This window comes from Haliotis rubra, unplaced genomic scaffold (genome assembly GCF_003918875.1).
Source record: "Haliotis rubra isolate DU_JTF1 unplaced genomic scaffold, ASM391887v1 Scf576, whole genome shotgun sequence".
Lineage (NCBI taxonomy): Eukaryota > Metazoa > Mollusca > Gastropoda > Lepetellida > Haliotidae > Haliotis > Haliotis rubra.
Window position 1 is genome coordinate 127,854 of NW_025767275.1, and position 26,633 is coordinate 154,486.

Genomic DNA, 26,633 nt, shown 5'->3' on the forward strand with positions numbered 1-26,633 from the left:
CCAAAATGAAATCTAAATATTTTGCTCACATTTGAGATATCAACATGCATGGATGATTATTATTGAGACAGCTTGAAGCTGGCTGTGTTAAATTTATCAAAAAAAAGTGATTTAGTCAAATGGGACTTTGATATGGGAGAAAAACTATCACAAACCCACTTGGTTATTCAACCGACAAAATGATTATGTTTAAAGGAATGAAAAGTTGGATACATGGTGAAATCGACAGTCTAAAAAATACTATCTAAAACAGAAAGTTGAATAAAAATCCCATGCATGAACATTTCAAATGTGCTGCAATGTATGTGATTTGCCAGCATAGATAAATGAATAAAGATATGAAAATGAAACAGGGCGAATCCATCACAAATTGTGATAATTGGTGAAAATGAACTTTGAGAAAAAGGGAGAAAGATGATGCATATTGATTATCTCCCTTTGAAAAGGTTGGTCTTGTATTAGTTTCTTTACATTCTACAAAACTATAGAGTCAGGGTTTGATATTCTAAGTAAAATTGCAAAAATCATCTTTTTGATATTATTCTCTTAAAACTAGTTAAAAGTATGCATGTTCTGGCCAATGGAATAGGAACAAAAAATGAAGTAACATTATTGCTTGGTTTCCGCAATAAGTAAAGGAGTTACTTCTTTTACTTATTGATCTACTACTTTCTGAATTTTCATAACTTATTAGCCAAAACAAACTTGCCATTTTTGGTCTAGGGTCTAGGTAATTGGGAAAATCCTAAAGAATATCCATGTTTGTTAAAATTATCATTCTGAACATATACTACTCAACAGAAGTGAGAGAACACCACGACATGATGGATTGTTGTAACCTGTAAGAATCAGGCGTTCTCTAAGTTGTTTTGAGTAGTATGCTTGGGAAGGGAGACCTGGATGTGAAGATAAACCTCATTTATCATGGGACCCTCTATTATCGCGGTAGTTAATGTTGTCGCCATCGGGATTATGAACGGCTACTGACATTTAGCATTTTATGTATATTTTCAGTTGACTGATGTTTAATCTTCATTTCTGTCACAAATAATGTGACACATGGTCGCAACTCGTTTAATACCATTGCGGCAATTCCGATTGTCTCGTTTGACCCGGAAATTGAAGCAACTCTCTATTATCGCGGTATTGCTACTTTCTTACTATGGCACGCGGTACAAGCAGATGACACTGTGAAACGTTTACTAAGACAAGTAACGAATCTAAATAGTTTGATCATTAAAAATATTTAGGAATTTCATTCACATTCGTAATATTATCAAGTTTTTAACCCAAACTTCTGAAACTTCTATTGATTCGGATACAAGGTAACAATAGCGTTACAAAATATTGTTTTTCCGGCTTAAAACGTACCATACAAGTTGCTGCCGTGTGCAGAGTGAAGTTGCATAATACGTCACTTCCTGTTATATTTTTAGCACGGAAAATATGCAAATGACCTTATAGTTGTCGCAGGATTGCTCTTGATGAAGTAAGTTTTGATTCATGCTAGATGTAATGGCAGTAGGGGTCATACTAGTTTCAAAATGTTCTAGAACTTACTGAAAAGATGAATGCTTTAATATTTCTCCGATTACACATAACATTCAAATGAAATAAATGACTTTTTCAAGAGCGATGAATATATTTTTTACGTAATTTGCATATGTAAACAGCCGATGTGGGTGTGGTGTTTCTGCTTTCCCGATGTTTTCGCGTGCCGCGATAATAGAGAGTCCCAGTATACTTTTATTTGTTAAACTTTAGATGAACACAATGCAATACTGATGATGTATTATGAGATATGTAAAATGGATGATGTAATATCATGCTGAGTAGTAGTGTTTGATGGTTTAACCTGAAACATTTCATAGCATCTGGTACATACTTGCTGATTGGAGAAGCAATTGTAAAGTTACAATCAGCCTTTGAGCATCTAATTTACAGTAAGTAATCATTTAGGAATCAGAGCAAAAATAAATTAACCTTTGATAAAAATGTTCAATTACTCTTTAATATTTAATTATTCAAGAACTTCTGTATTGACAAACATATACATTATAATAATTTCATGCAAACATTAGTTTCAAAACATGAACTTGGTTAAATATTGGAGTATGCCATTCAACAAGCAGCTGAACGCAAAATCTGACTAGTTTTAATCATTATGAAATTTGTTTTGAATATTGGAGGATAATGAACACAACAAATACCCACTGATTTTGTTCACTATGTCATCTATGTAAGAGATATATTCCCTAAAATATCATGCTTATCAATTGTTGTTGTTTGAATCTTATCATAAAATATGGCCACTATGGCAGCCATATTGAAACTGATCTCATTACCAGCAACAAACAAAATATTCAAAACAAAAGTGGGTAAACATGCTTTTGGAGGGCTTTTTGTGTTCTAACAATGTTAGACTTAGTATAAAATTTTGGAAAATACACAAATGATACATGTTGAGTGCAACTACTAATGCCACACGTACCAAATTTCATGTCATTTCATTTTGAAAAAAAATATGACTAAACAATGGTCATAAATAGACTGTTCAATATGGCTGGCATGGCGGCCATATTGAAAATCAGTTGCAGACTACACAAACGAATTTGGTGTATTATGGGAAAAGGAATGTGAAGTTCAATTTCACTTATCTTGTGGTTCCTAAGGAAGATGTGTACACACCTGGACAATGGACAACTTTGACGGATGATGGACAAATAGGCCATAACATTAGCCCACTTGTGACTATGAGGCTGGTGAGCTAAAAACTCACTAGTGTGACAAGTATATGTTTTTATCTCTCTGTTTTAAGGTTTGTATGGAACTATGTCAACTGGTGTATAAGCCATGATGCTGGGCCAAGTACTGTAGCATCAGCATCTGGACATTGTACCAATTTCTTCAATTTCATCAAGGTTATAGATATTCATGCACACACTATTCTACATAATATATCAGATATATATCTGTGTGATATTGAAAAGTGAGCTGGATAATTGCGAAAATACATGATCCAATATACATTTCACAGCACTGCATGAATCTCAAACAATTTGGATGTATCAACAATTGGTAAGATATTGGATTATATTTTCTTTTGGCATGTGTTTTAGCAGAGGTGTAAGAATACAGTAGGACAATATTATACATATCCCTACACTAATGATTTAATATCATTTGTATCTTGATACAGTACTTTTTTATTAATATTATAAGTTGATATTCTTTCTTTCAGCAGGTGAATCACAACCCTGAATCAGTCCCTTAAATTTCAGAGAACAAAAAGAGATATTCTAAGGTGGAAACATACAGTCTAAAGAGCACTATGACTGATATGCTATTATAAAACTTGTTGTACAGTTCAGTTTATCATTTTAACCCTGCATTGTTATGTATTAGAACTGCAACGATTCACTCAGACATCCATACGATTCGATTTTCAATATTGGACCCTCCATTTGATCTTTTTCGATTCGATTCTTCATACAAGTAAAAATATCAGATTTCATTTAACTCTCAGAGCCAGCTTTTTTAGCGTGAAATCCATCGTCAACTTGGCGATGTCTACTATCAACAATTCCCACTGGATAATTAGCCCAGCGTCAAGTTTCGCCTTATTTTGGTGCTCGAAACTGCTTGAGTCAAAATTGCGTTCTTGCTGTGTGGAAATATTTAAATAGGTATTCCAATATCCACATGAAATAGTGATAATGGTTATCGAAAATCGAAACTAAGAAGTCAGATTCGCTTTTTGATGAATCAAACTGAATCGTTGCACCCCTATTACGTATCATGATACAACAGTTGAAAAGCAATTGTCCTGAAAGCCTCGTAATAATACAATACAGTATTGTTGAATCATTACACCACTATCTGTGTTGTTTATTGTTGTTATTCTGCACTGTGCTTGGCACCATTCAGTGCTAGTTAAAGATGCTTATATCTGCACCCAAAGAAGCTGTCATCCATACAAATGCTTATTATAACTTAATGCTTAAACTTGTTAAACTTGCATTCATGAGCATGTGAAGACTGTTACAGTTTTAATATTTTAAGTTTATTCGTTGAGATAAGCTGCATCATGTTCTTAGCATGTGGTATGTGTTAGTGCAATTTTAATTTGTGTTTTTACTTTTCATATTTCAACAGTAATCACATAAAACTTCCAATGCAGTTTTTTGGGCGTTAATAAGGTGAAAAGGAAACAAATTGTTTTGCAGTGGAGTTGCATATAGGGATAAAACATATAAAAGCAAATACCATAAAATAATAATGGCATCATTGATAAAAATGTGCAAGTAGCATACATGACTTGTGTTTTGAGTACAACAAACATTTACCCCATCCTCTTTAGACTGAACTGTCTGAAAATTATTACGTATTTAGAATGTGTCCTTTCTCATCATACTATCATATAAACAATCTTTTAAAATATTAAAATCTTTTCAAAGAATCCTATTTATTTGTAATTTAATGGCAGATATGAACATATAGTCATGACCATGTTCATATGATAATTTTTGGGACGTAACATGAAACATTTATTAAAGCTTTGTGATTGTTTAGCCTTTATAACATTTTTGTCTAATTCATCCTGCAATAGCAGTGTGTGTTTTCATATCAATAGTAGAAAGATATTTGGAGCTAAATAATGTTTAACACCTTCGATCATATTGAAAAGCTTAATGTCATAGACATAAAACGTGACAGCAAATTCATAACAGGTATCAAAAGAGGGTCACTCATTGTCGTTAAAACTGGGACCAATTTCTGATTGGCATAATGAAAAATTTCAGAATTCCTGCCATATCACCACAAATGATTATTTTTCGGATTTTAATAAACAATGTTAAACAATCCACTGAGTATTTTGATCCTCCAGAAGTCCAAGAATACCTGAATCCCAAAGCACTACACAAAGACATCATTCTTCCCAACAGAAAGATTTAACACACTCACCCACACCTGTTAGACATGGTGGAACTCGTGGAAATCCTACTTTCACCAACACAATGATGGTGATAAATAATCTTCATATCGCAAATATGTTTAAAAATGAAGAAATTTGAAAAAAAACAACTTTTGAGAGAGTAACTACTATTTTTTTAATCATTTTTGCTGATGTTTCTTTCTTTTGTAAATCAGTTACATATACACCTACGAATTCCAGTATCAAACATAGGAATACCAATGAAGAAGTTCAAATGAAGCTACAAAGATTTTTTGTCTATTTTATAAAAAAATACAAGACATTATCAAATACATTTCCAGACTTTTTTAGATCATTTCTATTCAAAAGAATTCTTTTCAAGGGGATTATATTGAACAAGATTGTTATGTAAGTTGTTCAAAATGTGGTCCAAAAACTCATAGCAAAGCAAACAAATTCCACACACATAATTTCACCATGATCATCCACAAAACTCAATGTTAATTAATCCAACTTGGAAGCATGTTTGCATGTTTGGACAAAAGCAACTACATCTACGACCAATGGTTAATCATTCCACTTCCAAAGTAACAATTTCAGCGCAGAAGCTGTGGGGTCTCAGCTTAACTTCAGCACATATGTTTCAGCAGCTGCAAATATCGAACAGGTTAAAATTGTTAAAAATGCTACAACTGAACAAAGATCCACCACACAATGAAGGAAGCATTCTTGGACTCGGAAGTTGCTGTCACGTTTTACGCGGATTTCAACATTCATGCTTGGAGGGGGTTGAATGTAGTGAGGTAACACGACTGTGTTTGCTAGTATGGTATACTCACCGCCTATAGAATTGTTAAGAAAAAGTAAAATAAATGATCAGTAACTATGTAAAGAATCATAGACATGCCATAAATGCTTGTACAAATACCAAAAGTTGTTCTGTTCTGCGAGATATTGCCTCAAATGCAGAATACATACAATAATTATCAAAATCAATCTGAAAACATTTCAGACAGAATTTCAAATCCATGTTAGATATATTTTAGCAATATTTTTAGTACTAATAAAATAATAGGTTACACAAAACAATCACAAAAAGGAAAGATGGATCTTTCTATTTCAGGACAGGGGAGACCACTCTAAAAGCATTGTGTGCCCATGTCCAGTTCACAGTGGCAGGCAGAGATGAAAGTGGACTTGTGTACATGATTGAATCATAATATTTCATATTGTCTGCTTCAAAGACAAAGATTTTCTTTTGGTAATCTGTCAAGCATTTATGCTGTTTTCAACCATCATATAACTTTACTCAACTACATGTTCCTAAGTACATTTACAATCACAATCTTAATATCTTGTTGCTAGGTTCTAGCGCTACACAACACAAAAGATATAGTCAATACATTGTACTTAAACATTTCCAACAAAAAAAATCATAATAAACACTTTCTACAAGAAGACCATGATAAGGTAATGACTAGATTTCCACTTCAACCCTTCACATGTACTACTCTATTTTTGAAAGGGAATTACATGTATTTCTCTTTAATATAATACCATATTGATTTGTTTAATAACTTAAATTAAGGCAATTTCTTACCAAAAATGTCTCAAACTGCCTTTTAAAATTCTATTAAATACCAGTCATGAATTTCGGTGCCAAAGCAGAATATCAACGTAGTTTCACAAACATCAAAGCTAGACAGTTCTTTATCAATAGTCCTGTAATTTCTAAAATTATTTCATATGAATATTTACAATAAAGTTCTGACACATTATTTCATCATGTCCTTCTTTGTCTTGACTCATTATACCCTTGTGATCCAAAAAATGGTTAATGGAATGTAGGAATGGTTCCATGAGTTTGTCATTCTCAAGTTCATGGTACATGCACATGCATTGAAACACTGATTATGTAACATTGAGAAATGAAGAGAGAAAATATGTTATAAACTTCCATCATACATATCAATATAATATTAACAATTACAATAAGATGTTCCCTGAACATCTACATCAAACTGAAAAGACTAGCTTCATAATTTGTAAATGTTGCAAATATTACTGTTATGTCTACAATGATAGGGAGAAGAAATTGAAATATTAATTGGCATCAAAACATTAGTAAGATAAGCCACACTCTGCATATATAGAGAGAGAAATAGAAAAACAATTTGTTATAAAGATAAGTAATTAAAAATCTAATAACCTGCTTAGTCACTAAGAGAGTTCTCAATCAATCACTAAGCAATGGAACTTGATTATTGAAACAAACCTATCAATATATCTGACAATGAATACACTTACACTCTTATGTTCATTTATATTTAATTCAAAATCATATTTAACAAAACCTCTGTAATTATCAGCAATAATTCTCACCTTCTTTTCTTCAATTTCCAGTTCTAATCCCTCATTTCTGAGGTTTTCTTCAAACACGTCCCTTCGTTTTTTGCGCTTTTCTTCATTGGAACCAGTGTTTGTCTTATAAGCGAGAACAAAGTCAATTCTTCTTCTTCCATCATTAAAGAACATGGACTCTGGGTCAGTCTATGAAAAACAAGAAAATCAAAATAGTAAGTGCACATGCCTTTAACCCTTTCACTGGCATGAATGTCAATAATCAAACCAGTGAAAAGTGCAACATAACAAAGTTTTGATATTTCAGGAAGCAAACATCCTAGAATCCTGTCATAATAATTTGTTCCTTTTACCCAGACCATCACATTTGTGAAAGTTGACGTACAGGAGAGGGGGGTCTTGATGATTTGAAAGAGACGCCAGTTGCTAGCAAAGCAAAGCATGATCGAAATACCAAAGTTCTTTACATATCAAGTATTTCAACACTGCATTCAATGAACACGTGTAACACTAAGCATAAAGTGATTTTTTCGCTTCACCTGCCATCAAACTAGAAGTTACCTTTGTTAAGTCAAGCAGTATGCTACCATAAAACAGCAATTTGAATTGGGAAAGAGTTTATTCTAATTTTTAGAAATTAAAGAACATTTCCTATAAACTGGAGTCAAATATAAACTGGCCTCTGAATATGCCTTGGAAAGTCCCTGCCTCAGTAACATCCAAAAAATAAAACTACTCCTTACATCCTTTCACATGAATGGAGACACAAATATGAAAGATTTTTTTAAAACAATAATTTCAATATACTTAGCTCATGTTTGTCTTACAGACAATTCTCCTAAATGCAGATGATATTGTTTCTAAATAGTACATAAAGTCATAAAATATTATTTGTTGGTTGATTAACATATTTCAGCAATGTTCCAGCTATATGATGGCAGCTTGTCTGGGCCAGACAATCCAGTGATAGATATCATGAGCAACGATCCATGTCCTCTGGGACTGCCTTAGGATGCACACCAACCAGCACTGAGCCTAACCACTCAATCAATTAAGTTGCCTCTTACAACCAGCATATATAGTTGCTTGAAACCAATTCTAAGTAGAATCCCAACATTTTATAGAAATATTTGTGAATAATTCATTCCCAACTTCATGCCTCTGAAGGTAGATTATGGTGTACTCCATCCACAGGTTTTAAAGTACAAGTAAGGACTGATATATGTATTAGTATACATTAACACAAAATCGATAAACCTATAAAAATGTTAGTATGACAATCAAAATTCAATAGGACAATCAAATCATGCAGACAAATTGCCTTAAGCAATCAATTATAACATTTTTGACTGACATTTCATAATAAACAAAATATATACAACATTTATCATGCAAACCCTTTTTGTGTTTTAAGCTAAAAAAAATATTTATTTCATGTGCATCAATATCAGTACTTTATTTCAAATAATGTTTTGGCTATAAACATATTTAGAAATGGTTCAGTAACAATTCATATACATGTACTTGGAACCAGAAGGGCCTCATGAAGAAATTGCTTACCTAACAGTATGTAATATGGCAGTAAGATTTATGTTAATACTCAGTATCAGCTTGACATTGTATCACACAATAAAGTAAGCAAATAACATTGCTGATTCACATTTAACACCCAAATAACCTTATCTCACAGTATACAAATATAATACTGATAATTTTACAAATGAACTGTCTTGACTGCTTCAGAGAAAATACTTTTGAAATTACTGAAAGGGATAATATTAGTATAATATACATTATTGTTTCACTGACTTCCCTTGCCAATGTTGTACGAATAAAACATGATTAATACCAAACCAGTTTTACAAATAGGGTGGGTTGACAGTAACTTCATGATACCAGAAACCCTCATAGTCTGGTCTCCAACACCTAGTTATTAGTGTTTATGCACATTAGAAAAATGATATGATGCATGGATGTCTGCCATTGCTCAGATGATAGAACTGTTTTCTCTAATACAATACATTACAATTCAAAACATAATCTACAAAGAAATAGTTGTATAGGTTATAAAAATATGTATTTCGGTTTCTGAAATTCTTGTCTGGAGGTGTACATCTCCAGGCCTATATCTGCAACATGCAACATATTTACTGACAAACACCATTATTCCATGTTACTGAAGAAACTTAAGTACAAGAAACACAATAATTCAACACTATCAGTCAAAACATGAGTGCATCTGATAAGTTGTGCAGTATGGAACAATGATGACCATGAAAGCATGCAACCTTGTCTCACCCCTACATGACGTCATGCTCGACATGCAGCTTTGCCTCACAACTACATGCCATGCTTTGTCTCACCCTGCATGGTGCCATGCTTGACATGCAGGTTTGTCTCACCCTACATGACGCCATGCTCTCAATGCTACTGTGGTCCACTGCAGCATCACTTACAGTGTTTACGTGTTCTAAGATGTCCAGCTCCATTGCATCAGTAGTTCATGCAGGGTATTGTTAGTTGGTTGTCTTGACAGTTATACTGTGTCCTCCAATTTTATACATGATGCATGCCATATATTTTGCAGCATCTGGGAATATACTTTAGTCAGCTAAGTAATGTCACAAGTCGGATCTGTACTTTCTCATGGTAATGTATCATCAGAACATATGTTATTATTCTCCTATCTCTATTGCAATATGATAAAGCATATTTTACCATACCATTTGGATTTCATTGTAACATGACTTCATATTTTACCTTTACTCAACTGCTTAAACATCGTTCAGATCAACTATTTTTACAAAAGCAAATTACATATTGAACAAAGTCCTGATTTGAACTGTTGGCTCCAAAATGCAATCTGAAAGTTCTACCTCTGCCCCCAATGCTGTGATACAGGCATGCAGGCTATTCAAAGCACAGATACGGTGATATTCAGATATTGACATATGATGTTGTAATATAGATTTATCATTTTTGCTGAATGTCATTACAGACCTTCTGGCACTACAAGTAGGGGAGGATACAATAAGTGTGGCTCGTCATGGACTATCTAAGCATATAACTGTGATGAATTATCTATGTATGTAATCATAAAGAACTATCTAACCATATTATGAACAGAAGATGGAAAGGGAGGGAATCTTTAGCATTAGACTGAAAATAGCAGTTCTAGCCTTGAGATTTCTGGTTCTAAATAGTCACATTAAAAGTCTTAGAGACTTACAGATTAAATCTTAAATGAAATTACTGATTGAGAAACAAATACATTCCTATCAGTATTGAATGAATACACCTTTATAAAGCTCTGAAAGCTCTTAAAGCGCCATAACATCTCACTACAAGCAGCAATATCCCTGAGCCATTTCAGGAACTTTACAGGAACTAATCTGACTCTTTATTTCAAAAACATTAAATTCTGCACAGCAGCTTCAAGAACACCGGCCGGGACAATGGTTTTACAGGAAATGATCAGACTCATTATTTCAAAGACATTTAATTCTGCACAACCGCATCCGGAATACTTCAATGGGTTTTAAAGAATATGCCCTGAAAGGTATCACAGAATGTACCGTGGAGGGTTCCACAGGTAATGCCAAAGAGCTTTACAGGTTGTGTCTTGAAGAGTTTCACAGAATGAGTCCTGATGGGAATCAAACCCTGATCACTGTGACAAGCAAACTTCTGAATCGTATCTTAATAATGCCATTCTCTATATGTCTGAACCAAAATGAGTCACTGACTTTGCCTGTCAAATGACTGGTAATAACAGATTGTTTACGTGTTTACATCCGTTAAAGCTTTATCAGTCAATCTGCTTTATTCATTAATTGAATGTGATCCTTCAAACCTTTATACTGATATTATATGTAGAAAAACTATGATTACTGAGAGTTAGAACAAAATCAGTCACTCAAATATTTTAGGGAAAGCACAAGGAACACTTCCTTGGAACACCGCATAATAACCTTGGTCTTGGTCTTTCAAACAATAAGGCTACAATATGGAGAACACAGCATACAGATGGATGGATGGACAGAAGGTGGACGTACAATGGATGGACAGACGGAAGGTACAAGAGGTCAGTGCATGTGTCACCTTAAGATGCAGCTGGTCATTGTCCTCACGGGACAAGAGGACCAGGTCTTCCCGACTCTCTTCAGGGTCCTGCAACTGGACGTGTGAAGGTGGAGGTGACACTGGTCAAGGTCAAACAAGGGTACAGGTCGAGCCTGACCATCCCCAGAAGTCAGGAATACAGGTTTGGGGCTGGTTTGAATTTCATGATTTAAAGATAGAAAAGGTTTAAAGAAGGAAAATTTGGAAGAGAGTTTTAAAGTTGTAGAGACTTCTGAGTGAAAACTATATGCATACCTTCACTCAAGTAGTGAGAAAGAATTTCTTAACAAAGGCTGAGAAAATTGAAAGTAGGGCCCCAAACCTGAAACATTTTTCTCATGGTCAGGCTGTCTGTGCTGTGAAATGTTTTATAATAGAATAGCACACTCAGCACCTTGTACACATAATAGTAAACATTTTAAATCTCTGAAAATGGGGGAAATATGAAGACTAAAATATAATTGAACAGAAATGGGAATATGTTCAAGAGTATCAAACAAAACATGACACAATGCTGTTTGTCTGTGTATTTGTTGTGTAATACTGCAATCTGCAATATCCCAGCTGTATGATAAGAAATAAATAATCTAGTCTGGACCACACGGTCCAGTGATTGATATTATGAACAAGTATCCAAGCAAGTCTAAATACTGATATTCCCCACATATATGATCGGGCCATCTAAAATACTCTTTGTCAGGTTCTTACAAGAGACTGTTCTTGCTGTGTTCTTGATACAATTATCTGACGTCATGTATGTCATGTCATCTGTCATGCTATTATGGTGCATGTGTTGCTGGTGATGATGTACATGCTGTGATTGAAATAATTTGTTATGATTGATGAATTCTTCATCTTAACTCCTTTTAGGTGAAAATTAATGATTTAGGGTCTGGTTTCAAACACAAAGCTCAAAGCCCATGTTCCTACCAATTCCGGACATGCTGAGTATGCCAGTACTATCGATGCAGCATGGTGTTGAGGAGCCTGCTGGGACATGACATACCACATCATCACATCACATCACTGTACACAAGCTTACATACAACCCTGGGCACAAAGACAGAATTATTTCTGAGACATTGTGTAGACCATCGGTCAAAATATTGAATACATTGAAAATATGTACAAAAAGCATTCTGATCTTGTCTCTGGATGAATGGGTATAGGTCTCAAAATGCAGGATTTCTTAAAATTCAAGACTGGTGCCAAAGGAAGACTTATTAATTACTTAGGTTAAATAGTATGCAGCATAACTGATTATTTGTACACAAATGTTATAATAAACTTAAAAGGTCTAATGTATAGAGAAACAGTGGCCAAATCAGCACCAATCCAGCACATCAGTTTGATATATAGTGCTACATCCCTAATGCATGATAAGAATCTTGGGGTTCCAGTGCCAGCTTGGCATATATTGCGAATTATGTTCTGTCAGTATCATACGTGTTTCTCCTACGTCATTACTTTGGGTTTTCTTGCTCATTTAGCAGACATGCCAAGATTTAACTGGAATACCTATCGGAGCTGTGTAAAATGAAAGTCATTCTCTATTTAATGAAGTTCTGTATACGCTATATTTTCATCTGTGTGCCCATTCTCATCCCTTAGATATGCAAGCACCTTCACCAACATATTCAACAACCATCCTTCACCTTCTACTTTATAAAATGAAAGCTGAACCACAAAATCCCATGAACATCTTTTTACACATCAGCATCTGATTTCACTTTATGATACATGGCGTAAGTGACAGATTGAATGATACAAGTCTGAATATTTTACCATTTTCTTTATCACACTAAAAACAAGTCACTTGCCACTGTAAAAAGCAGCTTGATTCTTAAAAATATTTGGAAACAACAAAAATACAAAGACGCATGTCGCGGTTAATCAGGAATCTTTAAATCTAGAAGATCTCACTGGGAGTTGTACCATCTTAAGCATAAAGGTTTTAACTTCTATCTATTAATATCAATAAATGTTTAAGATATACTGAAATTTGATGAACAGGAAAATATATCAAGATGAAAAATCAAACAAAACCATTCTTATAATCTTCGGCTATTATCAGTTTAGATCTGATTATTCTGATTATCATCTAAAATTGGCTTCCATAAGTTATCGCTTTGTTGTTATCTGGGAGATACCACTACAACGAAATTGCATCAGAATGCTTTTCCAACTATTGTGACCTCACCGTTACCATAATACATGTATAATGATATCACAAATCTCTGCTTAGATACCTGTTAGTTGCTCTCTTTCACTTTCAACATCAGGTACAGTGTTTACAAACTGACAGACTTTGAAAGAAGATAAATTAGATTTCACCATCATGTCCTACGATATCAAATATATCAACTTAGATAAAAAAAACTTTAAAAAAGACTTTAAACAACCTATATTGATACATTTATTATCTACAGACACTCATCTGAGATTCTTTCTAAATCACCAGCTGTGGACAGAAGCTCAAGTCACATACAAATGATCCTTATAATCTTGGATTTTCCCACCATTGTCAATGTACAAGCTATCACAATCATAACACTACTAGTTAAGGACTCTAATGTGTTAAATAGGCCTTAACATGCAATCAAGTCACACCCTCCCAGGTCACAGGCTCTTGGTTCGTGAAAGTTCATGATCTGATCATGCATGAACAACCATCCAGGTGGTATGAGAAAGAAGGACTAGACTCTTAAAATTCTTCCTGTGTTGCTGTAATTGTATGTCTCCAGTTGTGTACGTCTCCTGTCATACAGAGTAGGTTTGTATGTTTATTCAATACATATCGTGGGAGTTTTGACTGTATTCTCTAGGTGTAAGTACATATCTATTCATAATGACAGCTGGCAGATCAATGGATTCACCAGTGTTGGGTCTTAAAGTTATAGCATTGTATAGTCAGTGGCATTTGCTGTTTATGAGCGACTGCTTACATAAAAGATTGAAAACCACTGTGGCTCTACCCAAAACCTATGGGGCAGATTTAGATTTATTTATCCATTAAATACTGTTTAGCACAACATCCTGGTAGGTAGGTAAGAAAAAATAATATCAATGTAGAATACGATATATTTTTAGGGCTGGCTAAAAAGATTGATAATCGGAAAATAGCATCATCAATGATATCGTACATAAACTTTTGTGATAGAATATACATTTAGTTTACTCACACAATACACAAAGTTAGGTTTTTATTCATGGGCTGCTTCTGAACTATGTTCAGGATGCTGTTTCATTCGGAATCCATGTAAAAACATGTCACCATTTACCAGTGGTGTAAAATATTATAATTTCTTTCAGAGTTTTTTTGGCATTTTTGCTCAAAGTTACTACTCCAATATTTATTGAAAATTGATTAATAATTAGTCATCGATGGCTATAATCTGTATCAATATCCTATATATTTTTACTTCAACATTTATACTTCAAAGATTCATCTGAATATGTGCAGTGTATGTGCTACGATAAACCCCCTTCAACCTATTACCCATTTGAAACCTGACTTGACTTGGCATTTCAGATGATTGAAAATCTCCAGGACGATGTTCCTGCAAATGACTGTCATATCCCAGGTTGTGTTCTGTATGTAAGCTTGTGTACAGGTAGATTCTCACAAACACAATCTATCACAATCAAAGTGGTAAGTGACAAGTTTGCAATCATCAGTAAAACATGAACAATTATTAAGGTTGCATAAAATGAATAAATCAATCAGTCCAAAATGTCATGCCAACAAACAACTCTATGATAACCATGACAACGCAGAAATGAATAACTGCGAGCAATGCAAAATAATTTAACATAACATGCTTTGCTGATAATTATCTGCAGTGATCAAATTTAAGGTAAATCTGTTAGAAACTTTATCTAATGGTCTAAAATCTTCTCAGATATTTAGACTAGTAATCCTTTTTCATTTTGACAAAAAATATACAAGAATTTTCCCCTGTTCTGAATTTCTGAAACAATAATTATACCCCAAGTATGACTTATCATTCATATATATCACAACACAGGTGTCAGATTGTGGGGGGGAGGGGGGTTGGGTTGTTGATATAGACAACTGGATTTTATACACACAAGCATATCTCCCCTTCCCTGGTGTTGTATATTTCAAGGGAAAGGCGTACATTTCACAATGGTACATTTCACCAGGATGTTCTTACCTCATGTTTGGTAGCATTTGGTTTCTCTCCATTTTCTACTGATCCTGAAACACAGATCATCGTCACCTATATGAGAGTGTATGTTTATTGGCGAATTAAATGTCATCATGCAGTTCTATGACTCATAAAAATTATTACATATTGCTGACAAGTGAGAGCATATATCATTATTTCATATAGATTGTACATCATGCAAGCTCATGCTGTTAGAGAAAACATGTTATTGACAGACTGTAACATATTTTCTATCATAGTGTTAAGTTAGTTCTTTTTCTTCATTTGCAATGTAATCAAAACATCCACCTGTTCCATCTGCACTGAAAGAATATAGAACAATCAACTCTCTTGAAGTAGTTAGAATACAAGCAGAGGAAAAATGGTAGACACTTCAGGTCTCTGATAAACACATTTGAAATTATCACCATTAGTATGTTAAGTACTTAGAATCGATGAAGTAGAAATGCATAATTTCTTAATACATCAATAGAGTACTTGGAAAGTTTATAAATTGCTGAGTCAGCATACTGGATTCAGCTGATTAACTCATGAACACACCTCTCAGATTTACTACCCAGGATTCAGCTACTAATTTACATATAACTGTTTCTAAAAAATAATTTGATATAGCCCAACATGTTTCAAAGAAAATTAATTTAGCCCCAAATATCAAGTCCAAGTGAAATGTGAGAAGTGTAAACATGAAAACTCCCATAGATGGGTAAGTAGATTTAGAGGACTGGACACTGGGGCTACAATGTCCACTTAATGCGGGTCAGCTGTGAATAAAATTTTGATAAGTCATTGTACAGGGCCTAGATTTTCAAAGCTCTCTTTGCACTAAGATGGTCGTAAGTGCCATACATTAACATTAACTTACAACTATCTTAGCGCTAAGAGAGCTTCGAAAATCTAGGCCCTGATCTTTCATGTTGATGCCAATAGCAAAAAGATTTTAAAGTTCTTTCCAAACCAATATGATCCACCATTTACTCAACATTTATTTTAAAATAAAACACTAACACTGTAATTAATTGCTATTTGTCTACAAAGTCATTTTATCTACAAAGTCACATGTCACTACTCACTATACTAAATGCTCCTACTAAAATGAAATATGAAAACACAAGTTTTGTTACTGAGATTATTTGAAAGAATCTAATATTGATAAACCTGTAAATCCTACAGAACAACAATCACATCTTCATGTATTTACGTGACATGAACGTGTTGATTACTCATGCATGACTGACAAGTGTAGTGTATTTCACATGACCTGCTTAGCTTCATGGCTGAGCAATACAAAATAACTGAAGCATGAAAACATGTAGGAAAAGTTTGCCACTGACAGATCTCTACATTTAGGTCAGTAGATATACCTGATCATACACAAAGTGTTCGTGTATACTAGTCCTGTCACAATTCACTTGCATATTCACTGAATCGAACCGCATCGAAATTGAAAATTGTTACTCATGGCCACCAGAAATCGAATATTTACGAATATATTTTACAAGTGTGTTAACTTAGAACTCATATGTTATCTATCAATGTGAGAAACGTAAAAAGGAATAGGTACAAGCCATGGCGTGTGTCATGTTGCCTTGGCCCCAAGTAGTATTGTCATTAGGCGAAAGTGGCATTGTGGTGATGTATTGTTTTATTGCCTTACAAAAAATATTAAAATGTTTCAATCTTAGCAATTATTTTACATTTGATACGTTTATTCCTTGATAAAAGTATTCATGTGAATAACTATTTATATCTGTTGCACTATGTTTTTGAAACATATCTTAACATGTTAAATCGCCTTAGGATAACTAATCTTAGGTGGATAAATATCTGCTGCCATCTTGAACACTTTTTCAGCAAAGTCACGTCACATGGTGACAATGACCTCTTTAGCTAACTAAGGATCATGTCATATCCATGATTTAAACTCAATCACAGATCCTGTCACAGCCAGGGGACACAACTCTGTACAGCAACTTGCATTGCCTTACAAATCTGAACTACCTATCAATCCTACAACCCACTTCTTTTGGGACTTGAAATAATTCATACACAAAGCTTCCCATTAACCTTCCAAAGTTTCAATTCATCAAATCTCATTCCATCTGCAACTAAATTAATAAGCTCAGAATAACAAATCTGTTCTTGTACAAAATACAATATATAAAATTAATTAAGATTAATAATCAGATAGAAAAGCTCACAATTAATGCAGTTATGCAACATTCATGTAAACTTTCTCTGCATGGCATAACAATTTTAGTCATCAATTCACTAACAACATAAATATTTAATGTTCATTAATTCAACATTTACATGAATGACATTTATAACAACATGAAGTGTATACTTATTACATATAATAGCAACAGAACCAGTTTCATCTGGATAGTGTTAGTTGCATAGACAATGAATATGCATTGATATTGACATGCATAGCATTATGAACGCATGCTGTGAAGAATATGTGGATGGTAATCTGAATCGCAACAAATATCTGACATTAATCAGTGTGTGATCCACACATAATAGCTCATTTCTCCATGATAACACATTAGTCTTTTTTATGATTAACATGAATTATTCATGAAATATCTATGTTCCTGATTTCTGATCTGCATATTATTGCTACCATGTTATACATGCCATTGTACTTTGGCAACAAGGGTACAATTTTAGTTGATTGCTATTTTTCTTTTACTGATATTTTCTTCTTTCTTTCATTCTCTCTCAACAGTCACACTTAAAATGCCATCTCTGACAATAAAAAGATTCTGGCATAAAAGTGAATTTGGCATTATAAAGAGATTAGCAAATGTCAAAGTTTTATGCCACAAGTAACATTATTTTTGCACAAGTAGTTCTTCAAAACAATGGGTTTTTTCCATTTTATAAGAGGTGAGCCTGTTAAAATCAATTGTCCAAAGTTATAATGATATGACCAGACCGGTCAGTAGGTCAGGGACCAGTTTCACAAAGCAATCTTAGTGCTACTGTAAGTCTATGCTGTATAAATGACTATCATATTGATGCTAAGATCACTTTGTGGAACAGGGCCCTGGTACACAAGTTTGAATATGATTTTGAATCAATAAGTGAAACCACTGGACAATTTTAAGACAATTATCTCAGCTGAATGAAAAGTCTCAGATTAAGAATTTGGCTGGCAACAACTTTCTCTTAAGCAGTAGTCATGCATAAGGTGGCAGATGCACATTTCACTGTGAAATCCAAATCTGCATGTGTCAGTAGGCTAACAATAGCCTAAAAAAGAAATACAGACAGCAATGAAAGACTCAGATGTCTCAGGAATCGGCAACATAAAACAATGAGAACATGCCCAAAAATGAAACATTGTCATACATCTAAGACCCAGTTGCCGTAAACATGGAAACAGCAGCTCTAAAATACACAATAAAAAATCTTCCAAACTGGGATTGTGCAGAGCTGGAAGAAAGTTGACTGTAATGTTGTAACAATCAACAACAGAGATTAATTTTCATCTGACAGCAAGAACTCAGAATATTCTAGATGTGTATTTTCACATTAGCTCTGTAAGATATAAATTTACTATTTAAAGTTGTCCTTGTCACACAACGGTCAACATCCTTCCTGTTCAACATGTCTAACTTGGATTGTGTTTTGTGTGTTTTAGCTCTACCATTCCATGCCTACTGGCAGCAAGCTAACAGATTCATAACAATGTTTCTTCATTTTTAGGTTACATTTTCATTATTTGATGCTGATGATTTCGTGTGAAGGCATTTGAAAGTTTTGGATTGCAGTCTGTTGGTAGGCCAGAGGATGTATTAATAAGACTTTCATCTTGACATACTGCCATCTTGACACACTGCCATCTTGACACACTGCCATATGCTGCTTAGTTCTGCTATATCCATTAATAAACATGATATACAACACTGTGACAGACATTCAACATCTGACATCCAAGTGACTTGCTATGATGATGATGATGATGACAAGCATCCCTGAAAAAAGCTAAAAACAAAACAGAAGGACACTCTTCGATGCCAATACAATTCTGTTTCTCAACACCCAGGACCCAAATGTCAGTTCAGACTTACACAAGTAAAGATACTTGATTTTAATTTCGAAATGGATGAGATTATTGGTGATTGAAGGTTATAAACAACAACAAACAGATCATGCAACGAGGTGAAGGAACCTGTTAATATTGGTCGTATTCCAATAAGTGACACGCCTGTATCTGTCAGGTTATTAGCTGTCGTCATTCCTGTTGTACAGAATGTAAGATATTAGTTGACAGCGACACACGATGCACATACACATTCATTAGGGTTTACAAGCCGTACAACAGATTCATATGCCACATTTACTCTCACAAGTCATGACATATATAAATGATAAAATGTCACATAAAGAGTAGTAAAATTTTTCATTTCTCAATGGAATGACGTAAAGCATGATCTATCATTTCAGGTACATAATAACCTCTCAGTCATTCAACGGATATTGGGTTTTTCGTTGATAAAATGTGACATAAAGAGTAATAATATTTTTCATTTCACAATGGACAGTTTTTTCGTACACAGTTTTATCTTGAGCCCATGACTGCTGGCAATGCAAGCAAAAATTCCAATTTTACCAATTCATGACACAATTACTGCCACATACACAGTGTGGAATACATGACAAATCAGTGTGTTAAATGTTAACACGACAAAAAATAACAATGACATCAAAATAAACAATTTGTCCCTGTTAAGGTCTACGAAGGTGTGAAAAAGTGAAGATGTCCATGATTGTGGAACTGTGATAAAAGTATAACTGTGTCAATGGAACCAACTACCCATTAAACAACATTGTCACTAATTCAACACACGATGTAAGCAAACATTCGGTCATGTTGCCATGAAAAACTCTTTTTTTTTCAAAAGTTCTGTCTGCAGTGTTTTACTGTATGATAAACAAGTACCCTTGTCGTGTATTTCTGAAATGTCAGTCATAGAAAACAATGACCTGCATCCTGACATATCTCACTCACTCATGCATATTATTACATGATTTTCTGATTTCTTCCACTCTTTCTTTCATGACAATAAGATTACATCCTGAGGTGAGGTGAAATTGGATTTAACGTCGTACTTGAGAATATTTCGCTCATATGACGACGTGCATCCGTGTGTGTGTGTGTGTGGCTGCTTGTACTAGCCCAGACTTAAGCTGGTTTTATGGTGCTAGCACACTGAGATACCATGCCGCAGTGAAGCATAGATACCCCACTCAGACACATTATACTGACTGTGAGCCGACCAGTCCTTGTTGTACCCATTAATGCCGAGCGCCAGGCGGGGACCAACAAGTACCATATTTTAACGTGTTTTGGTATGACGCGGCCGGGGATCGAACCCAGCGACCTTCTGCTCTCCGGGGGGACGCTCTAACCACTACACCACGGAGGCGGTCATTACATCCTGATGACATCAGTTAGCAACAGTAAGAAATCAAGTTAGTTGAGTAGAATCATTTCGAATTCATGGTACAACATACTACCAAACATGACTCACATACTTTCTGTGTCCTCAAAAACAAGAACTACTTCTATCACAAACTTACCCTAAAAATAAATACCCAAATACGTACATTCATGATATTTTCAAAAGCATATTATCCTAGTATCAGTTGTAAAAGTACCTGGCTTGATGGTCATGTTTGTATCAAGGTGGCGTATTTCCTCCGAAATGAAACAAACGTCTATTTAATGTACATTTCAACCTATAACTGCTGGGTGTGTTGTGAGAGTTTATGGTGGCAAGTACTTGGTCTATGTAGACAATAAATTGACATATTGATAAGACTCATGGTCAACTGACATCACTTGAATGCCACCTCTCCTTATGTTGCCGATATAACCATAAGGCTGTTCGATGTTGTTACAAAATGTCAATAGCAGTGAAATCTAAATGTCATACACTCAAGCAACATCTGTGTCACTACTTAACACACAAACCTGTGAAAGAAAATATCGTTCTTGAATCAACTCAGTTTTTGGTGATACTAAGCAATATTTTCATTAACAAATTCCAAGTCAATAGGATATTCTGTCTGTTATGAATTATCGTCAATAGAAAAATTAAACACCAGATAATATAAACATTGATTGCACAAGTTAGTGAATAGAGTTTTATGTCAATGAACAAAAATCCAGCAATATTCAAAAAAGGACATAGGGGCAAAAATGACATTTGTATTATGTATCCCTTATAGGGATAACCCATTTGGGTCAGTGGCGTGATGACCTAACCTCTAAGCACTAAACAACAGACATCTCCTCAAAGCAAGGATTTACCAAGTAAACTTTATAGGCTCAAACAGTTCATATTTTGCTTATGGATTGTAAGATAACCAGTCAGCTTATTGGTTAGGTAAAAATAATAATAATAATAATAATAATAATAAATGCATATTTATAATGCGCCCCTTCCACACCCTAAGGCATGCTCAAAGCGCTACAGAATATTTACACTGGAGTATTTACAGATGAAGTTATACATAATATACTGAGAAAAGGTGGGTTTTAAGTCTGGACTTAAAAATGTCAATTGTGTCAGAGCTTTTAAGGGCACATGGGAGAGAGTTCCAAAGCACAGGTGCAGAGTAAGAGAATGATCGGTGTCCAAAAATAACAAACAAATTTGTGTGTATCATTAATTTCTTATCTTATTAGGCCTAATTCAATTTAGGGGGAAACTACATTTTTATTCGTTTTCTAAATTATTCAAAGATTGGGGGATATAACTAAATAAATTTCAAATTTCAAATCAGTCAAATCAACACATATGATAGAGAGTTTTGTCTCTATCAGTCTACTGAATAGAGTATTCTGAATGCTATTGTCTGAATGCATGTTACCATAGTGACTAACTTTATCATGGTTATTGCACCCACACTTATGTTTAAATGGAGAATCTAGATTCCCAAAGAACCAAGTGCTCAAGCAGGCACACACATAGATTAAAAACAAGTGTTTGCCTCTAAAATATGGCAATGTCCCCCGCCGCTAAGGATGGAATATTCATAACATATTTACCACTTTTTATTTTTTGCTCACATACAAGATGCCTGAAATCACTGGTGTCTGCATAATCACCCAATGTAGACTGTCGACATAATTGAAGACACTGGGTGCTATGTTTTATGAGATATCGCATTTACATAAGTTTGAAAAGTGGTCAAAGTGTCAAGGTGACCTTGAAGATAAGGTCAAGGTCACCCAAATCACTTGGTGTCTGTGTAATCCCAAAATGTAGGCTGTCCCCAAATTTGAAGACATTGGGTACAACAGTGCATGAGATGTCCTGTTAACAAGAGTTTGAAAAGTGTTCAAAGTGTCGTGGTGACCTTGAAGATAAGGTTAAGGTCACCCAAATAAACTGGTGTCGGCGTAATCCCTCAATGTACGCTGTCACCAAATTTGAAGACATTGAGTACGACAGTTCATGAGATATCGCCTTAACAAGAGTCTGAAAAGTGGTCAAAGTATCGTGGTGACCTTGAAAATAAGGTCAAGGTCACCAAAATCGACTGGTGTCTGGATAATCCCCCAATGTAGGCTCATGAGATATCGCGTTAACAAGAATTGGGATGGACAGACGAACGGATGGACGCTGCTGAATACATAGTCCCCCGTTCCGCGTTGCAGCGGGGGACAATAAACTTAAATAATGATTTCTGAAATTTACTCTACAGGTTTCATTATTTTTGTTTCGAAACATAACATACACACTAACCAACACCTGCATAATTGTACATACATGTGAAACACGAACATTCAAAACATGTGAAACAATTCACATCCAATACACGGGAAACCCTTTACATTCAATACCCGGGAAACCCTTTATGTTTAATACACGGAAAACCCTTAATATTTAATACATGGGTAACCCTTTATATTTGATACACGGGAAACCCTTCATATTTGATACACGGGAAACCCTTCATATTTGATACACGGGAAACCCTTCATATTTGATACACAGGAAACCCTTCATATTTGATACATACGGAAACCCTTTATATTTGATACATCGTGGATATATTTAATACACGGAAATGACCCCAAATATTTGAATAAATCTCAAAAGTAAAACTAACACTTTCAATAATTTGATATTTATGTAAACTTTACATTTCCATGCATTATATCCTGATTCAGAAAACAATGCCATTTTCACAGACTGAAACTTTGATATAGATAAAAATATTATGGAATTAATCAATCGTATTTTCACTGAATAGCATCCTCAATTAAATATAGTATAGCATCAAACACATCAAACAAAACATCATATAAACTGTTGAAGCTACAACAGGTAAACAATGCTGAGCTCGTTAATGCCCCATAAAAGCAGTATGAAGCTATAGTATGGCCAGTAATGTGAAGCAAAGCAGATATCATTCCCTTTTTCAGTGTATCTCAGGAGCCCTCAGTGCAATTGGCATAAAAATAACTGATATTATGTGATTGTGATGTGATATACAATATGCTGCTTGGTGGAGAGGTGAGGTGAGGATTAACATCAAATTCAAGAATATATAACTTACATAACCACATGCATGTCGTTGTTTGTCGACTGCTTGTACAGGGCCGGACGAACTCTGGTTTTATATTGTGATCCAACTGAGATATCACGCAGCAGTTTAATATTGATACTCTGTTCAGAGTATACTGACTCTGGCAAGCCAGTTTTATTCCCTCCAAGCTGACCACCAGGCAGGGTAACACTAAGTACCATGCTTGTCATGTTGTATATATGGTTCCTGCATAGGGAGCTCAGTATGTTTTGTGTTTTGAGTTCGATACAAGAAGACATGTCCACAGAGGTACAATAATAATTATCTGTGCAGATCATAACAGGGTTCAACTACATATGCCATTTCTGAAGATCATTTTAGCAGAGTAGTAAAATCAAATAGCTATGTTTGTTGTATGACACTGCAGTTTTCCAGCTATATGATGACAATCTGTAAATAATCCAATCTGGGCAATGCAAACCAGTGACTGATGTCATGAGCATTGATCATCAAAATGATATACAATGACAGCGAGACTGACCTCTGGATCCAGATACATTGTAGTTGGGTCTTACAACAAACATGACTTGCTGAAGACCAATTCTAACCCAGATCTTCTTTAAAAAAATTTAATCCTGATGACAGTTCTTGTAAGAGTACTCTGCAACTGGATCAAGTATTTTCATTCAGTGTTATCAAAAGTCCTCTCTGACCATGTGTTGAAATGGGTCCATGGTAAATGAACTTAACCACATGTCTCAATCATCTGTGCAGTGCCTTTCTGATAGTGAGGATGATATTGAAGGCTCCTAGGCAGGCAAACTGTGTATATACTGAATATGAGGTGCAGTGCTATCTTTATTACAGAATCCAGATACAAGGTTCAGCTTCCTGTAGCATGTGGGGTGAACCAACAGCGCAAAAACGCCCACTATATATAACATTAACTACCAATTTCACTAATACCCCAGTAAGTAGAGCCTTGCTTAACACCACAGTCAGTGCTATTCTGGCTGTTATGTGTCCTGTCAATAATTAAGGTTGGACCAGCCAAACATAACCAAAAAACTGAGCCCACCATCAGAATAAACAACATAAAACCAAAAATGAACGATGAAAATAAAATATCTGAACCAATTCTGTCGGCCATCACAACAAGAATTGAACTGTGCCTAGCTAACTGAATAATTTTAGGCCTCGTTGGACGACACCTTGTAGGGACCTCTTCGAACAACCTCCCGTCTCAGATATTAACTACAGTCAAATCCCGATGAGTCGAATCGCTGGGGACCAAGTAATAAATTCGACTTATCGATGTATTCGAGACATAGGTATGTCTATGAGGGTAGAAAAAATGATGATCCAGTCCTAATTCCTCCGCCTAAGCATTTGTTTATCTAATGATTTCCATATCACTAATAGGGACACCTTATCAGTTCCAGTCTGATTAGCACAGACAGTGATTTCCGTAAAATCACTAATCTGCCTTTTGAACTCACCCGTCAATGGCGGAAAGGTGTGAGCCGCGCTGGTTTGTTAATTGGATCAGTTTGCTACACCAATCAACTTCTCATTGACTGACTTCGGCTTATGTATACAAGATTGCTGTTGTTTGAATCTCATGGGACCAAATGTCCTTCTCGAGTCATCGTGTGTATTTATGAGACTAATTCGTGTAACCGGTATTCAAATGATGACAACTATAACAGGGAATGGTCGGGACCGACAGATACTTCGAGTTATGCATAATATTCGAGACACCGGCATTCGACTCATCGGGATTTGACTGTATCTCTTTTGATCAACTTATTCTAAAGCAGCATTTTCAACAGATGCAAACAGATTACACAAGAAAACATCAAAACAAAAAATCAGCATTGATGACAACTTGTCTTAAATGCAAACCACAACTGCTGTAATTTTCACACTTTTTCTCCAATCCTATTTTTCTTATTTTTACACAAGACTCAAATACAGTCTAGCCCTATGACAGCACCCTGCAAAGAGTTGAGTGGACCAGACATTCTGGTGATTGATATCATGAGCATCATCCCTGAGGCTGAGTCTGATGACATTTAATTAACTGTCAATATTGACACCTGGATCCATTTAGACACTCATACAACCAGCATAATCTGATGACTTATCTTTACCCAGAATCACCACAAAGATTTAAAAACATACAAACTCTTACTGAGAAAATGGTAGTAATTCTCTGCAACATATGTGTAAAGCCCCATCACAAATGTAACATAAAAGTAAAACATCCTTCACACCTAGATTAAATGAATCTAAAATATAATAGGCTTTAGTACAAAAGCAAAATATATGACTCATGTGAAAAAGCACCTATTTCCTACTACCGTTACAAAATAGGCAAAACCAATCAAAAGAATTAAAAAGCTTCACCTATATTAGTCAAAGGTCCCTTTCCAAGAATATGGACGTGAAAATCTCAGTGCAGATTG

General features: G+C 34.8%; 1 protein-coding gene and 1 long non-coding RNA gene across 15 annotated transcripts in view; one reads left to right on the forward strand and one right to left on the reverse strand.

Moving 5' to 3' along the window:
* The window catches only part of LOC124254573 (anoctamin-4-like), a 120,152-nt gene that overhangs the window by 45,314 nt on the left and 48,205 nt on the right, over positions 1-26,633 (reverse strand). For 10 of the 14 annotated variants that reach the window (XM_046688409.1, XM_046688405.1, XM_046688404.1 and 7 more), the window contains 4 exons: positions 15,598-15,641; positions 11,399-11,473; positions 7,319-7,486; positions 5,776-5,778 (listed from right to left, as the gene is read on the reverse strand). In XM_046688409.1, coding sequence (XP_046544365.1) covers positions 5,776-5,778; positions 7,319-7,486; positions 11,399-11,473; positions 15,598-15,641 — 290 coding nt within the window. The remainder of the gene's footprint in view (positions 1-5,775; positions 5,779-7,318; positions 7,487-11,398; positions 11,474-15,597; positions 15,642-26,633) is intronic. The other 4 variants (XM_046688411.1, XM_046688407.1, XM_046688406.1 and 1 more) reach the window with 2 other exon arrangements.
* On the forward strand, positions 1,748-20,191 carry LOC124254576. Its single transcript, XR_006892489.1, has 3 exons — positions 1,748-3,185; positions 8,492-8,499; positions 20,181-20,191. It is a non-coding gene; the product is annotated as an uncharacterized LOC124254576 (long non-coding RNA).